At 38.6% G+C, this 17,202-nt stretch overlaps 1 protein-coding gene across 1 annotated transcript in view; it reads left to right on the top strand.

Annotated features, from left to right (window-relative positions):
- ARID4B (AT rich interactive domain 4B (RBP1-like)) overlaps nt 1–17,202 on the top strand; it is a 96,505-nt gene that overhangs the window by 37,244 nt on the left and 42,059 nt on the right. Inside the window, exons 6-9 of the mRNA XM_004690729.2 lie at nt 2,483–2,574; nt 10,462–10,600; nt 15,177–15,256; nt 16,803–16,879. Of these exons, the coding sequence (XP_004690786.1) occupies nt 2,483–2,574; nt 10,462–10,600; nt 15,177–15,256; nt 16,803–16,879 (388 nt within the window). The remainder of the gene's footprint in view (nt 1–2,482; nt 2,575–10,461; nt 10,601–15,176; nt 15,257–16,802; nt 16,880–17,202) is intronic.

Genomic DNA, 17,202 nt, shown 5'->3' with positions numbered 1-17,202 from the left:
CTGTGCTCTGTGTGCGGTGTGCAAGGGTAATCCAAATGGGTCATTTATCCTTAAGTAATTTACTGTCTGCTAGAGGAGAAAAAGCATTGATCAAATAATCAGAAAGATGTTTGAATTATGTGTTAAGCTCTGTGAAGACATGGCCAGGAATATACACATGGAGAAATGGAAGCTGTTACCGCTACCATTTCTTTAACAGTTTTGATATTTTCAAATATCAGTTTTAACTTTTTGAAAAAGTACTCAGAGCATTGTTAAAATTGGTGATAATTTTGGTCTTTGGAAGGAAAGTCACATATACTGGCTATGTCTTGAGCCACTAATTCCGTTAATAAACTACATACCTGACCCCAGATTTAGATCCAGCATTCCCTTGACAGAACGCTACAGTAACACTCTAGTCCGTTTGAATTCCAAAACTGAAATGACGACTTCTGGCCAGATCAGCTGAATATTTGGTCCGGTGTTCTCTCTGTGTTTACTACATGCAATAGAAAATTTTGAAGAAAGATTTAATAAAATCCCAGTTGTATTTCTTTCTTGCAGTCCACTTCAGGTTAACAGGGCTATAGGCATATTTCTCCTTAGACTCGCAGAATTCCCTTTAGCCTTTATACGGCCAGGAGTGTCTGTTTTATATTCTGGTACAAGACAGACATTGTTCTCCCTTTAGTTTTTTTCTGTCGCTTGAATTAAAGGTGTTCCTGCTTTTCTGAACATAGATTGCAGTCAGGCGGAGAGATACTGCTTCCAACTATTTAAGTTCTTAGTGCATCCTGTGAAGAGATTATAATTTTAAGTATTACTATATGTGATTCCTAGATAATCAGAAATACCAGATATTTTCTTTCCTGTAAGAAGTGAAATGACTAATAGGTACTTGAAATAGAAATTATAGTACTTTAATAGAAATTTCTGCTTTCAAGAGAGCAACTTTAAATTTAGGGGAGCTAGGAGGGGTGTTTAATACATCTGTTTGCTTGGCAAAGTGAATCGAGATTAATTTATTTTCACCAAGTTTAGTGCTTTTCAATTTTCACCCGTGGGAAGGACAATTAGGATTTAACGACATGTGACTTTTAATGAGTTTCTTTTTGGCATATTATTGTTTTTTTGGGCCAACTTATGCCACCAAAAACTTTTTTAAGTGCCCAGTTTACAAACTAAATTTGAAATACTAATTTTGTGTTCTGTAAAAGTTGACTTTTATATCTCTTGAAAGAATCTTCTTAAGCTTTATATCTAGTATCTTTTTCCTATACATATTCTTTAGTTGGATATGTTTATCTATGTAATATAAATACATCTACATACATTTAAATGAATTGTACAAAATAGAATAATATGCTTTTTGCATTTTCACTATTGCTTCAATAAGATTGTCTCCATTTCAAAAGTCAACAGTTTACTTTCAGATATTATCACAGTTTGCACTTTGAACTTTAAGTCTTAAGTTGATGGCTACCCACGCATGTAATACCCCAGTGTAACTTCGAGGCTCTTCAACCTTAGTAGCTCCTCCCCTCACTTCCAGGCTCACCTCAGGCTCCCCTCATGTTCCTGAAATTTTCTGTAAGGAGTGAAAGAGTAACAGGAGAAATCTTCAAACATGGCAAAAGTAAGAATAATATGAAAATTGATATTCAGATAATTAAGTTAGTTGGATAATACCTTCAGGTTGATAACTTCACTTTTTAAACATACAAATCTTTCAGGAAGTAATGGCCAGAAAATGTTAAGTAGTGTCTGATACTGAGAAATGATGGGAATCATTCCACAGTTCTTTTTTAACCATCAACCAGTTCCTTGCCTGGAAATCATTATTTTTGGATAAGGTGAGGAACAAAAGCTGGACATAAATCGTCACTTGATAACAAAGAGATGCTTATTTGTTGATTTTATCTTTATACCAAGCAGTATTGGATAAGCAGCTCAAACAGGAGAGGAAATAAGATATGAAATGTAGGGAAAATATTCCTGATTACAGAAGATGTTTGCAGGATAATAATTTTGAAGCCTGAAGCTTTTACTTCATGCATTTGACTCTTACCCTGATAATTAATTTTGTCTCTATTATTTACTAAGATTTTTTTGTTTTACAGATTATGATTCCCTATGTATTTAGAAAAATTTGAGCTGTAATTAACCATGACTTAGGAATTAGGTATCTTATCCCTCCAGTCTATGCTTCTGTGAGCTCTGTTTTGTATTTTAATCATTTTTATAAGTCTGTGAACCTTCAAGTAGATGAAGAAATCACCTCGAGAGAATAGCTAGCATTTTTTCAGTAATGAGTTTGTTCATCTTCATTCTATATGTATTTGTGTCTAGAGTTATTCTTAATCTTTAGGAAAATTATTTTAGTCCTCCTTGGGGTAGTTTTTAATTTCAAAATTTAAGCATATGCTTAAAATGATTTGGTTTAAAAGACAAAAGATTGCAACATAATAACTTTTGATTGGGTTTATGTTCTTACCCACAGACATTAGACCAGCTCCCACTCACCAACCCTGAACATTTTGGCACTCCAGTCATAGGAAAGAAAACAAATAGAGGAAGAAGATCTAATCATATGTAAGTTCATTTTCATGACTGTTAGTTGAACTTGAATTCATTTCTCTTAATACTGTTTCTAATAGCTATTAATTTGAAATTGTAATTTGTAAAATGCTAACTGGGTTACTGGGAATTTCAGTCTCCTCAGCATGAGCATCTGAGCTCTCCGTGCTCTGCCAGTCCTAACAGCTGTGTGTCTGCTGCACGTTTGTTCTCACGTGTGTCTTGGTGCTGTGGTCAGGGTGGAAGTGTTTCCTCACTATTTCCTGGGTGTACCCTTTGTTTTCCTGGTATCCTGCTTTGATTTCTGTTTCTAATGCCACACGTTGCTGTCACTGGCTTGCTCCTCCTCAGCCCTCAGTAGAAATGATTCTGTTTTTGTGTGGCCTGGTTTGTGTCTCCGCACTATTTCTCTGAAAACAAATGTGCTTCCTCTCTTCAACCCTCTAAATTCTTTGCATTTATCTAATATGTGAGCTTACATTTCATCTCTTACTACCATTGTAATGATTCCTAGCATTTTCATCTCCCTGACAGCAGGAATTGTCTTACTTAATTTTTACGCCTTGTTACAGTTGTGAGACATTTTCTACATATTTAACTAATTACTTTCAGTGAAATGTGCCTAGGCTCAAAGGCCTCTAAGTTAAACAGGATCACAAGATTTAAAGGGTCATGAAACATCAGCTTGTCCAGGGTAAAGAAACAGTTTTCAAAGAGGTACAGAAAGAAGAGCCATTTATGCTGAGGATTAAGAGGCAAAATGTATCAGGCTTCTCAGTAGGCACACTAGATGTTAGTGGTCAGGAGAATGCTGACTTGCTGGAGGGATGGAAGTTTGCCTTCAGAAGGCGGACTTAACAGGACACGGGCCGGGGTAGAGCTGATATTAGAGAGACAGTGACAAAGGCACTTAGTGACTTCAAAAAGGTCATGGAAGAAAAAGACTCTTGGTAAGATGGAGGTGGGAAGGTAACTTAAGTATGAAGCAACACGAAGTCGAGAAGATACTGTCAGATATATAAAGTGAGAGGTACAGAATGTGTAGAGATGAGGTCCCATTACCAGAGAAACAGCTGTGCCCATGGGCAGGGGAAGGACATTGGAAGGGGCAGGATAGGGAAAGTAGCTTTTCATTTATCCTAAGATTTTTTTCCTGTTTACTTATTTCTGTGGGGTTTTTGGACACTGTGGCTTCTCCGCTGGGGTCCCCCAAGCCCCCCCACCTGCAGAGTACACCCACGCCCTAGTCCCAGGGCTCCATCCCCCTGCCACCTCTGTGCTCACGCCCCACGCCGCTCTGCATGGCACTAGGAGTTGTTTAAACGCAGTTGTGAGTATTTCACTTGGGTATAGTTTTAAAATTTTTCATGTGTCTAAGCACAAGCATGTTCAGGTCGTTATTGAAATCAGAGATTGAGCTGAGTCGGTGGTAACGTCAGTGCAAAGAAGGCTTTCTTCTGTATAGAATGAGGCATTAAATCTAATGGTTGCTGAACTTTGGAGATAGAAATTGGGTAAGCACTGTTGCTCATATTCCTTAGTTTCAGCCGCGCATGAAACCACTACAGGTAGGTTGGTTTGTTTTCTCTATTTAAAAAAAAAAAAAAGGGAAATTGACCTCAGGGACAAAAAGCAGCTAATCTGAGAAACACAGGAGCAGAGAAGACCAGAATTGGAGCTCACCTACTCAAGCCTTTCCCACCTCCTCTTTTGTTTAGATAAAATACTTCACTTATATTAGAAAATAAGTTTAACAGGAAAGCAATAACTCATTTGAAAGAGGAAATTTAAAGACTAGATTCTTGCTTTGAAAAAACTAATATTGCAGCAGATTCAGCACTGCTACTTGTGACTGACTGGGGACATGCATTTTGCTCCTCCCTAAGCTTGCTGAACCTTTTAGAAAATGCTTTTCTTAATTATTGGGTGAATAATTTCTGTCACTTGTGATTCAGCTTGTTGGTGAGTTGGTTATTTTCTGGACATTTGGATTGTAACTATTATTTTTGTTTTTACATAGACCTTTAAAAGTTGGATGTGCTAGCAGAAGGATACAGTGGCATTACTAGTGTGAATGTCCTGTTCGGATTATTAGATATTTCTATGATCTGGTGACGTTTCCAGTTCTTTCAGAGGGCTATTATGATGCCATAAAATATTCACTAGAGCACTCAAATCTTTTGATACCTCTTTGAAAAAAGAGTGACTTAATTGTGAATGAAAACTTATCCACTATTAATCCACTATCAGTCACTCAGTTCTTTAGTCAACGCTTACTTGTGACTTATGGCAACAGGACTTTGAGGTGTGGGGTATATTTCTTCTGGCATTTTTCTTTCACCAGCGAAGACTCTTAATCTGTGTGACTCTTGCGAGTGGCAGCACCAGGGCTGTCGGAGGGCTAACTGCAGAGCCGGGCGGCCAGGTCGCAGCTGGCCTCCATTTAGCCTCCACCTCCTTGTCAGTGAACTCGGCAGCCACTGGGTCCCTTCATGCCTTGGTGCTCTCATCCGGAAAATTGAGACATCGTGTTACCTATTGCTTAAGAATTATTAACAAAGATTAAATGAATATTCAGTGTGTAATACTAATACCATTACCATGTATTGAATGAGAAATTTTTATGAAATAGCAATATGTGTTTATATTAATGTATATGTATAATTTCTGCTTATTGGTATTCATATCTGACAGGTAAAACTCTTTTTGGCTCTATTATTTGAATTCTTAGGAAACCATTTCCCATATAAATTTACATTACATACATATACAGTATGGTGTGTGTCAGGTATTTTTTACTTAGAAAAAAATGGTATCTAGGCCCTCCCTGGTAGCGCAGGGGGTTAAAGCACTGCACTAAGAAGCCTAAGCCACTTCCGCATGAGTTCGATCCCCTCCTGCCCCAGAGGAGATCCACATGGCGCGGCAGACCTCTCCTGACCCACCCACTGCTTCCCTCATCAGTGTACTTCGTTGATCTGCCTGTTCTGCTCCCCACTCTGTCCCTAGTGAATCCTCTCACCCTCCGCATCTCTGGCCTGTACCCTAGTTCTGTATGAATAAATAAATAAATCTTAAATAATAATTAAAAAAAGGTATCTAGTACCTTTCTACAGATGTTATCTGGAAGTATAAACATAAATTCATAGAATACCACAAAGATTGGTCTTCAAAAATGACCAAAGGTGTTATCTGTCAAGCGGTCTGTTTTGCTTCCTATCTGAGATCTCGCTTTCTTGAATGTGAGAGTAAATGCAGTTGTCAGTAAGCAGGTTGGTCTTTGCTTTCTAAAGAGCCTAGTACCCATTCTAAGCTAGTGATTTTTCAGTTGTTGAAAATGTGTGTAATGAAAAACTTGCTGTTGGAATGTGACACAAGTGTGCACAGTGTGAAGGCAGGCAAAAGGTTACGGACTGCCAGCTTAGGAAATGAAAGCCAGCTCTTCCGTGATCTCTTTTAGCTTTCTTCCCCCCTCGCTGTTGGAATCACTCTCACTGCCAGGAGACGTGGGCATGTTCTAGACTTAGCACGATACTCCTTGTAAGCATCACAAATGCTGCCGTGGGAGATGTCCATCTTCTTGACTATTCTTCCTCAGAGTTTTTTCTCCTTGTCTTCAAAGTGTTGTTCCTCAACCCAACAGTGTTGGGTCTGGATCTAAAGGTCATTTATCTGGTCTTCATTTCCTCTTCCGTTACTCAGCTGATCTTCACTATGAATCTCTGACTGCCCTTTCAGATTTATTTTTGTGCAAAGATAAATTTATCCTTTCCCAGAATTCACGGGACTCCTTGTTGAAGTCATTTATCACTATTTTTGTTAATCCATATACTAATTAATCTGCTTTCAAGTGTCCCCAAATTGATTATTTTTGACACCTTTCTGTTTTATTGATATTCTACATTATAATCCCAGTATATTTGCAAGTGTTTTTTTTTTTCCTGTAGGTTAACTTTTAATAGAAACTTACTGATGATTTTGATCAACATATAACTTGATTGGATTTTGTCCTTATCATTTATCTACTGTGTGCCAATGTTGTTTCATTTTGCTTGAAATACAGACCATCTGAAGTTATAGCCATATTTTTGTGCCTTTCCCTCAAAAATGTTTTTGCCAATAACCTATGTAGTTGCTACCATAGTAAAGCCACTTACTTTCTTCATTATTTCCACCTTCAGAAGAATAAATTATAATAGCTGTGATTCTTGTAAGGTGTCATTTATGAGTAACAGTGATGATATTTACCCAATATGCTAATGACATGTTCCTGATATTTGCAGGTCTGCAAATGTTTGGGGTGTGGGGTAGGAAATTATGGGATATGGTTGTAGTTCACGTAAAATTCACCTTTTTTTTTTAAAAAAAATTCACCCTTTTAAATAAATATATAGTGTCCAGTAATCTTTAGTGCATTTAAGAAATTGCACAGTCAGCATCACTGTCTAATTCTGGGAGATCTTTTAGTTTGCTGCTTTTGTTTTGATAAGCCAACTTGGTTCTCGTTTCCTTCCTTAAAAACTAGGAAAAAAAATATAAACCTTTTTTTTGGGAAATGGATATCTAGCCATATATTCTCTATGTTTTGATCTCTTAAGAAGCTATCTACATTGTCAATCTTCGTGATGCTGACGGATACAGATTTTTAATTATCTGTACAAAATTAGAAATAGTTAATTACTTTCCTGAAATAATCAGGATCATTGAAGTTAGAATTGCTTTTCAAAGATTGAGACTCTGAATTTCCATGCTCAGTTTTCTATTTGTATCTCATTATTTGCTATTCTTGGGCATATGTCTAAAGGATCTTACTTGATTTATAATTAGCTTACAGTTAGTAGTCATGTGTGATAAGCTGTAAGTGATTACCTGTTAGTCTGTTGTGGCAAATATTTCCATTTAATTAGCTTTGTTTCCAGTGGCATAGTCAGAAGTGCATTATTTTGTTAAGGTTTTATAAACAGCTACTTTGCTACCAAAGAAGCAGCAGTGTCAGAAGGGAATAAAAACTAGGCAGGTTCTCTTTTTACTCTATTTTGGTCCCTTGAAATATTTTTGATGCCTCATTTATTTTAGGTCATCAGTTTATTGAATTACCTCTCTTATGTAAACAATTTCCTGGCCTCATCTAAAAGGAATAACAAACCCTTAGGTAAAATGGTATGGCTTATACTGATGATATGTATTATACTGATTGTATACATTTTGTGATTTCAGGAAAAATAATAACAGAAGTACCACAGTAGAAAGAAAGAAATGTATTCAGTTTATTTATTTAGTCAACAAATATTTGAGCATCTGTACTGTGTCAAGCACTGTCCAGGTACTGGGGATATTTTAGTGAACAAAATAGGCCTTTATAAATTCTGTGTTTAGCGCTTACATTCTCACATATAGGGGGAATGGATAATAAAGAATGAATGTAAGAAATAAGTAATAATTTAGGGGGCCCTCCTGGTGGTGCAAGGTAAGTCTCAGCACTGTGAAGCTGTGTGCAGCCGCTGCAGCACAAATTCCGTCCCCGGCCAGGGAGTGACCCTCATGGCACAGCAGACCTCTCCTATCTGGCCAGCTGCTCTCCTCAGCAGAGTATTTCAGTCAGTTCATCTGTGCTACTCCCCACTCTGACTCTGGCGAATCCTCTCTCACCTCCCACACCTCTAGCTTGTACCCCAGCTCTTGTATGTATAAATAAATAAAATAAATCTTGAAAAAGAAATAAGTAATTTGCATTTTACAGTAGAATTTGTAAATACCATGGACTAATAATAAGTAGTAAGGGGTGATTGGGATGGTTAGATTGTAATGTTAAATTAGGTATTCAGGGTAATTGAGGTAACTTTTGAACAGAAACAGTTTCCAGGTATCTGGGAAAGAACATTCCAAGCTGTCTTGCCACAAAGAAGAATAAAGAAATGAGATTGTAGAAGGTGGTAGAAAAAGTAAAGTCAGGTGACTCCTCCTCTCCCCTCCCCTCCCCTCCCCTCTTGTTTCCTCCCCTCCCCTCCTCTCCCCTCCCCTCCCCTCTCCTCCTCTTTCTCACTGGTTCACAGCATTGGATGTGATGCAGAAATTGATGATCACACTTCTCAGATGTATGTTTACCACATCACATACAAGGCATCTATGTGGTAATAACTTTTCTTAAGCTGGAGAAGTAACAACATATTAATGGAAATAACTGTACTTATGGGATTCAGTCTAGCAGAGGCAGGAAAAACTAATATAGGAAAGAGAAGCAGTGCCGGTATATAGTTTGAGTAGGTGAGGTAAAGGAGGGCTTTAGAATGGAACACCGTAGTTGGCATGCCAGTTTATAGATACTTCATATAGTAAATCATATAATTGTGTGTGTGTGTGTAACTTTTGGCATTTGAAATCTTCATTCTTACTAAGTCTGAAAAAGAAGTTAGAGATTTTGAAGATGCAGATAACTTTGTTGGGCAAGTAAAGCCCATTCTCTCTGTGTTTTACAGACTTGATATTTGTTCTGTTATACTGTGACTTTCTGTCTTGCCATGATAATGATGTAAAGGCATTTCCATAAAACCCCAACTAAATGTGACTTCTCTGCAAAAGCAATAACTATGGTTAAGGTTGATTGTGTTCTGCAGTCATTAGAAAGTGGAAAGAGAAAAGGTATTGTCCTTGAAGCTCTTCTAGTCAAGGAGAGATCAGACTTGGAATCCAGTCATTACCATCCCAAGCTGAATCCTGTGCTTTGCTAATATGAGGACATGGTAGTTTCCCTACTTTCTAAGTAGGTGGTAAACAGCTTCAAGTGCCATTTTGTAGTACTTCTATTTACTAGCGGACTTTGAATGTTTGTTCTTATTAGAGGACAGAATATTGAAATAGTCTCCAAAATCAAACTAAGATCTTCGATGCTATTAAATTAGTTTCTCCTTCATTTATATTTGTATTGGAATATATAAAAAGGTGACAGTTTACATTGTCATCCCTGTGGAAAGGCATCAGAGAAAACTTAGAATATAGATTTGCCCCAAATCACCAAACATAGTATTTTTAAATTTTTTAAATAATTTTGCAATTTATGTTGTCAGTGATCTTGTTCTTTGCCAACTATCTCGAAAACAGTACTAGCCATTCTTTTATAAAAGAACATACCTTGCAGTCTATTTAATATTTCTTAGTTTCTTTCCTCATTCTGAACATCTGAGCATTTACTTGTTGGAACCCTTATGTTAGCACTAATTGTGAGCTCTCTTAGAGACAGATTCAGCATAGAATTTTTGTGTTTTTTTTTCCCCTGTGTAGAATTTTACTTTTTACCTTACTTTCCGCTGTCATTGAGTGGAGGGTTATAGGTTGTTCCTTTTCTCTTCTGACATTGACTAGCTTTCCACCAGTCTAGCATGCAAACTCGTGCTGGAAAGGAACGTGTGACACGCGTCAGAGAGCAGGACCGCACGCTCCTCAGCCCTGGTGTGGGGCAGACAGCAGTGTGTGCAGGAGTCTCCCGGGCCTGCCACCCCAGTGTGAGGGTAGGCCCCGATTCACACTAGCTTCGCATCGGGAGATAAAGTTGTTGCCTGTATAACTCTGAATCCAAGGTGGGACCTACTATAATTTAGTGTAGTCTGAGGGTATCTTCAGCTTTTTGAGAATTTGGTAACCAATGTTCATAGTCTATTCTGATCTTTCCTAATCTTTTAAATTAGCACTAAATTAACCTGAAAGATTTTAAGGAAAATTGTGTTCTTGCCTCTAACGATGACCCTTATTAATTTTTAGAAGTTTAGTAAAATATTTCAATATGTATATTAATCACATTCTGGTTTTAGAAATCTTAGACACAGGACTTCTAGAATACCTGTTTTATCAGCTTGGTGTCCTTAGTGTCTGTGAAGATAAATGGAAATATTTTCTTTCTTTCCATAGACCAGAGGAAGAGTCTTCTTCATCCTCCAGTGATGAAGATGAGGATGATAGGAAACAGACTGATGAGCTCCTGGGAAAAGTTGTATGTGTGGATTATGTTAGTTTGGATAAAAAGAAAGCACTGTGGTTTCCTGCATTGGTGAGTAGCTTCAAAATAAAAAAGATTTTATTGTTCTACTGTACAAGTTAATGAAGAAAACAGTTGATTTATGTGTTCTCTTCATAAGTACAAAATGGGCACATTGTTTTGTATGCAGTTTACACAAAGATTGCTTTCAAAATTGTCTTTGGCTATAAAAACTCTTAAGAGGCATCTAGAAAAGCAAAAGTATAATTTTAGAGACTAGATACATGGGATTTCATTGTACTGTTCTATTTGGGGGTAGAAAATTAATAATGCAAGGTTTTAAAATTCCTAAACTCATCACGCAAGAGTCTGCAAAGGGCTTTTCTTTTCTCCTGTTTCTACTGTATTATACCTGTCTTACTTTCCAGTGAACATCTTCATGCTAAATGCTTAGTTCAGTGTTTTGCACAAAATAAGCACCTGGTAGGGGCCTCCCCGGTGGTCAGAGGGCTTAAGTGTCAGCACTGTGAACTGTCCGCAACCACCATAGCACGAGTTCGATCCCAGGCAGGGAGTGACCCCCAGGACGCATAAGACCTCTCCTGACCCACCTACTGTTCCCCTCAGCATTGAATTTCAGTAGATCTGCCTGTTCTGCTCCCTGCTCTGTCTCTGGTGAACCTTCTAGTCCCTCGCACCTCTGGCCTACACCGTTTTTGTAAGCATACATAAAAATTTTTTTTTAACTGCTCAATAATAAATAATAATGTATTAATAATAAATAATTATAACTAATGATAATTATTTGTTTTAATAAGCATATTATATGACATCTTTGTACCTCCACATTTTCCATCCATTCTACCACACACTTGTTGGGTTATTATGTACAAGGAGTGTGCTAAAACTTTTACAGGGATTATAAAGTGGGAAGGTGTTTACTCTCATTTAGATGTAATCGAGCAGTATTGCAAAAGTTATTTATTAGTGTTTAGGACTGTCAGTTAACTTGTTGAGCTTTTGCTTAGTGGTAATCTAAAATGCAAGTGTCAATATTTGTGATCATTACTTTCTCCCTGAAGTTGTTCTTTTAACAGCTTCTTTGGAAAACATGTATTTAAAAATAGTTCTGTGTATCTTCTTAAACAATAGAGCATTAAAATTTTTCACTGTTGGTATTTTTGATATTAAGATTTTTGCCAACATTTCTAAATAGTTTCTTTGATGATGAGAAAAATATTTTAGGTTTAGGGTGTTGAAAGGTAATTATGATTGGGCAACCATTTCATTATTTTAAAACTCTTAGAATTACTGATGTATGTTATTTTCCCCCTAAAATTGATACAAAGGGTCTCTCTGGGGGCAAGGGCTTAAGTCTCGGCACTGTGAGACTGTCACCAGCCGCTGCAGCACAGATTCCAACCCTGGCCAGGGAGTGACCCACATGGCAAAGCAGACCTCTCCTGTCTCCCCGCTGCTCCCCTCAGCGGAGTATTTCAGTCAGTCTGCCTACTCTGCTTCCCACTCTGTCTCTGGTGAATCCTTTCACTCACACCACCAACCCCCACCTCTAGCCTAGACGCCAGCTGTTGTATGCATAAATAAATAAAACATATCTTTAAAGAAATAAAGTTGGGATCATTTTGGACAGTGATAGTTCTTGTCAACTAGAGTGTGAAATTATATTGTAAGTCAATGTTGACATACTTATACAAAAATAATTGTTTCTATCCTCAAAATTTATGTTTATATTGGGTAAATTTTACAAGTGTTCTGGCAATACCTGCTTTTTAGAAGATATTGCTACTCTTAGAACTATACAGACCCCCATGTGCTGAGTCTGGCCAGGCACTGTGCTTAACTTGTTCACCTAAGTGGTCTCATTTAACACAAATGTAACTGAAAACTAAGTGGGATCTACTCTTACTTTAATAAGAGCAGATCTTAGCTTCAATGCCTCTTTTTCAGTGCACTTCACCATTTCTTCTTGAATCCATTGTTCAAGAAGGTTCTGTTCAAAGTTTAGCACATATTAATCTCTATTCATCCGGGGGTGACCTCATATGACTTTCTATAGCATCCGTTGCATTGACAACAGGTTGACATTCCCTGGGGGCCAGGGATGTAATGTCATTCACTGAGTGAGGCGGGAACCCAGCCGGAGAGCTCCGAGTCCTGGCCATGGGACTGCTGGGGGCGTCCTCGAGTAGCTGTCAGTTCTTGAGAGGAAGAGAAGTGGATTTGACTCACAGTGTTAGGCTGAAAATTCAGGCCCATTTTGTTTAATCTGCCAACCCCCAAGTTTTTAATCTTAGAATTGGGATTTCTGCGCTCTAGACCTGGGTATTGTCCACTTCCGACCTTCGAGTGTGTCTTTTAGACACGGCTTAACGCCAAGCTTCTTCTTCCCCCTTCCCCCCCACACTTAGCCCTTCCCTGTCGTTCCTCTCACAGTGAATGGAGCCATTTGCACAAAGCAGTCACCTCAGCATGCTCTTCTCTCTTCTCTCTGTTCCCTGACTACCTTTTAACGTTCTTGTTTCTTCTCTTTGCCGTTGCTGGTACTCCCTCTGTAAGAAAGCGTGTCTCGTGGAGGCTTGTAAGCACTTGGCCTCTTTCAGCTCTTCCTCCTCTGGCCCATTTCCTCCGTAGCAGACTGTCTGCTGCGGCATTATCCTGCTTGGCACGCTCCCCTTATGGGAGTGGCGTGGGCTGCGGGCTGCTTACCTCTCAGTCCAGGCAGCGTGTGTGCGGTGTCCGCACTCACCTCCAGGGATGGGCTTTGCGCTTGCAGGGTCCGTTCCTTTCAGATGCCGGTTGCTGCTGTCAGGGCTTCCCTGTGACTCATCACGCACACACACACCATGTGCCCAACCGATTACTACTCAGCTTTCAGAACTGAACTCCGTGCACCTTCAAGGAAGCAGCCTCCACCATGGGTGAAGCCACAGTGCAGCCCAGAGTGCAGCTGTTAGGCGCTTGTCCTGGCAGCTCAGTGCAAATGTCCTCGGAAAGGGGCAGGGCTCTGGTTCAGGCCACCACATCTTGGGTGATACTTTGGGGTTGAAGTAATGTCTCTAGAGTCACTAGATGAACGAAGGGAAAAATAATACTTATCTCAAGACTTGTAAATGATGGGGGGGGTAAATCCCCCTGTATCTGAATGATTTTCATCCCATCAACATTTAAGTATTGCTACATGAAAGTGCAGAAAATGTTTAATAGCTTTAACTGAGCTAAAACTAACCTGTTCCTAGCCCTTTAGCTCCTCTGCGCTGTGTGGTAAGAGCACGTGCCTTTATATGCCTGGAGGTCATTTTTCAGAGCTAGTGAAGAAATAAACCTTTAAATCAGCCTGTTACACTTAGTTAATTAAATATATATATATATATACATGTGTGTGTATGTGTATGTGTGTGTGTGTGTATGTATGTATATAAAAGTATACTGTGCCTCCCTGGTGGCCTAGGGGTTAGGTCTCGGTGCTGTGGTCACTGTAGCCTGAGTTCGGTCCGGGGGCAGGGCGCTGACCCACGCATAGCACAGCGGCCTCTCCTGTTAGGCCACTGCTCCTCTCATTGGGTGAAGACATAACTGAGTGGATCTCAGTAAACTGCCTATTGTGCTCCCCACTCTGTCTCTGGGGAAGCCTCTCAGCACCCCACCCACTCCCCTGCCCTTGCACCTCTGACCTCTATCCCAGTTCCTGTGTGAACTGTGCTGTTAACTTATTCGTGGTGTACAGAGTGGGCTGGCTTGGGTGTAAAGCAGTAAAAAAATCACAGGTGTCTTGCATTGCATTATCACCACCTTGTGGAAGACACACTTTATCCTTTCACAGCTAAGGTGACTTCAAGTGATAGAAATCTTTCAGTGTTAGTAATGAGCCTTACACAGATCCCAGGAAGGTGCCCACTCTAAAATATTTACTGGTTATAATCTGTGGTACTATCTACAATATTTTCTTTAAAATTTAGAGTGGGTATAATTATGAAGAAATTGTAGTATGTGTTAGAGCGCCTATTTAAAGGTAAACAGGACCCACTCTGGTGGCGCATCAGATTAGGACGCAGCACCGCAAGCTGGCCACAGCCACCGCAGCATGATTTCGATCTCCGTCGTGGAGGTGGCCCACGGGGCGCGGCAGACCTCTCCTGACCCGCCTGCTGCTCCCCTCAGCAGTGTGCTTTGTCAGTCGACCTGTTCTGCTCCCCGCTGTCTCTGGGGAAGACGCTCACCACCCCTGCACCTCTGGCCTGTACCCTAGTTCTGTGTGCATAAATAAATAGATCTTTAAAAAAATAACAGAAGGTAAACAGTATGTCAAGCCTTGTCTCTGGTTTAGAGTAGAGGTGGCTGCGGCTGTGGTGTGGTGCCTGGGCCACATACCACTGTTCCGGCCAGGTGCGGCCGCTGCCTGCTGCCCTGCCCTGCCCTGCCTGCCCCACCCCACCCCGCTCTGTGCAGCTTCGCGGCCACGCTTCTGCTTTCACAGGCCACATGGGCACCGACTACCATCGGTCGCTAGCACCTCGCCTGTGTGTCCCTGTTTGTCCTCACGCCACTGTTTTTAGATTAAAGGGGTTTAGATAGTAGATCATTACATAAATGTGCTTTTATTTATAATAGCATCACGTCTTTCTTAAAGGTGGTTTGTCCTGATTGTAGTGATGAAATTGCTGTGAAAAAAGACAATATTCTCGTTCGATCTTTCAAAGATGGCAAATTGTAAGTATAATTCTCTTAGTATGAAAATAGGCTCTTTTTGCACATCGGATGCTGGGTGATAAATTGCTTCCAACGACCTTGGGTCTTCATAGAGAATGTTTCAGAATGTTAAAAAAAAATGAATAAAATAAAAAGAATGCTTCCGAATGTGGTAGTTTTTCATGTCACTAGGTGTGTCTTTCCTGGTTTATTTTGGTATTTTCACTACCATCTAAATATTTGCCTGTTAATTATGTCTCATGGTTAGATGGATACTTGTGTAACATTGACTACTGTGATAAGCTGAGGTAGGTTACTAGGTTGCTATAGATAGATAAATGTGAATGTTAATAAAGTAACTTCATGTACACCATTCTTAGAACTGAGTTATAAATTTTCCTTTTTTCTTTAAGAACTGTAGGACTATAAAATTCATATATTTCATACTGAGCCTTATTGGGTGAATGAAAGGATCATAATGTTTTAAAATTTAGTGTTTGAGCTTTCAAGTTCTGAAATGTAATTTTTAAAACCAATCTATGAAACCCACTTAAACAAAACTGAGATAAGTAGAGATACTTGAGTGTTCAAATTAAATGCAAATTTTATATTTGTAAATTATTGTTAATTTGTGTGTGTGATAATTGTATAGTTACATTCAAAATTTTTTTTAAAGATCCAGAATGACACATCATAAAGCAAATTATAAAATGATAGGGATTTGTTTCAAAAACAAATCCCCTTGTGGTAGGAGGAAATAGGTATATAGTTGAAGTACTGAATTAAGTTATATTAACAGTTATTGTAGTTAAGTAATAGAAGCACAGGGTTTCATTGCACTATTCCATCCACTTTTGTTCATATTTGAAATTTTTAAAATAGAAATTAAGTAGAATAATTAAGGGTAGTTAGAATAATTTTCAGGCTAGTATGGATAAATTCATGTAAACCAAATGCAGAAAGGCTAACTGATGATATACTATTATAAAGCAAGAAAGATGTTATCTTTATGTTAGAACCTCTCCCAGTGGGTGATGTTCACTTTTTACGGTTGGGGAGTACCATCTAAAACTTTAATTTGTGGATTAGAACTTTGCTTATGTACATTAGAAGTGTGCTGTTAACATTTGCTTTAGCAGCAACAGTGCTGTTTGAAAGACTCTCTTAAAACAACATTCACATTATGAAGTAATACATTTCTTCCAATCTTAAGGTTAGAAATTTCTTGTGATTAACTCAAGATAAATAAAAAATTCTTAGTGTTTGACGTTTATGATCAGGTTAATGTGCTCTGCTCTTTGTTGTTACTTTCAGTATGTTGGTGTTACTCGTATTGCACTGAGCAGGGGCTCTGATGCTTGAGAACACTTGACTTGTAAGACACCTTCTAGTTAGGGTCCTTCTGTACATGATCACGGCTTAGCATCCTGCTTAGCATAGTATCTGTGCGGCCAATATCACTGAAAAAAGCGCTACTTTGCTGTCTTTCTGCGGAGTGTGATTATATTCTTAATTAATCTTGTTGTATTTTGTGTTTTTCCCTCGTTAAATTAAAAAAAAAAAATAGTACTTCAGTACCAAGGAAAGATGTTCATGAAATTACAAGTGACACCACACCAAAGTCTGACAGTGTATTAAAACAAGGTAAATGTGATTTTGTAATATAGTTGATTTAAAAACCAGTGAATGGCTTTGAATGTTACATTTTCATTGCTTCTAATTTTTTTAAGTTACCTTTTTTTTATATTTACTTTTGTAAAACGATGTGTCTTGTTAGAGGTTTTCACTTTTTTTAAGCTTGTAATTGAAGGCAGTAATCTAAAAGTGGGAAGAACTCTATCATCAACTATTTGGATAGTCTAACCTTTGTCTAATAAATAAATTTTTGGTTCCAGAGGGTGATAGAAACAGGAACAAAAGTAATTTTGGTTTGGCATTTCTCACTAAATATAATAGTAGTTATACTT

Source organism: Condylura cristata, unplaced genomic scaffold (genome assembly GCF_000260355.1).
Source record: "Condylura cristata isolate star-nosed mole 26May11 unplaced genomic scaffold, ConCri1.0 scaffold00029, whole genome shotgun sequence".
In the NCBI taxonomy this organism is placed as follows: domain Eukaryota; kingdom Metazoa; phylum Chordata; class Mammalia; order Eulipotyphla; family Talpidae; genus Condylura; species Condylura cristata.
The sequence above is the reverse complement of the archived record's forward strand: the minus strand, read 5'-3'. Positions and strand labels throughout refer to the sequence as shown.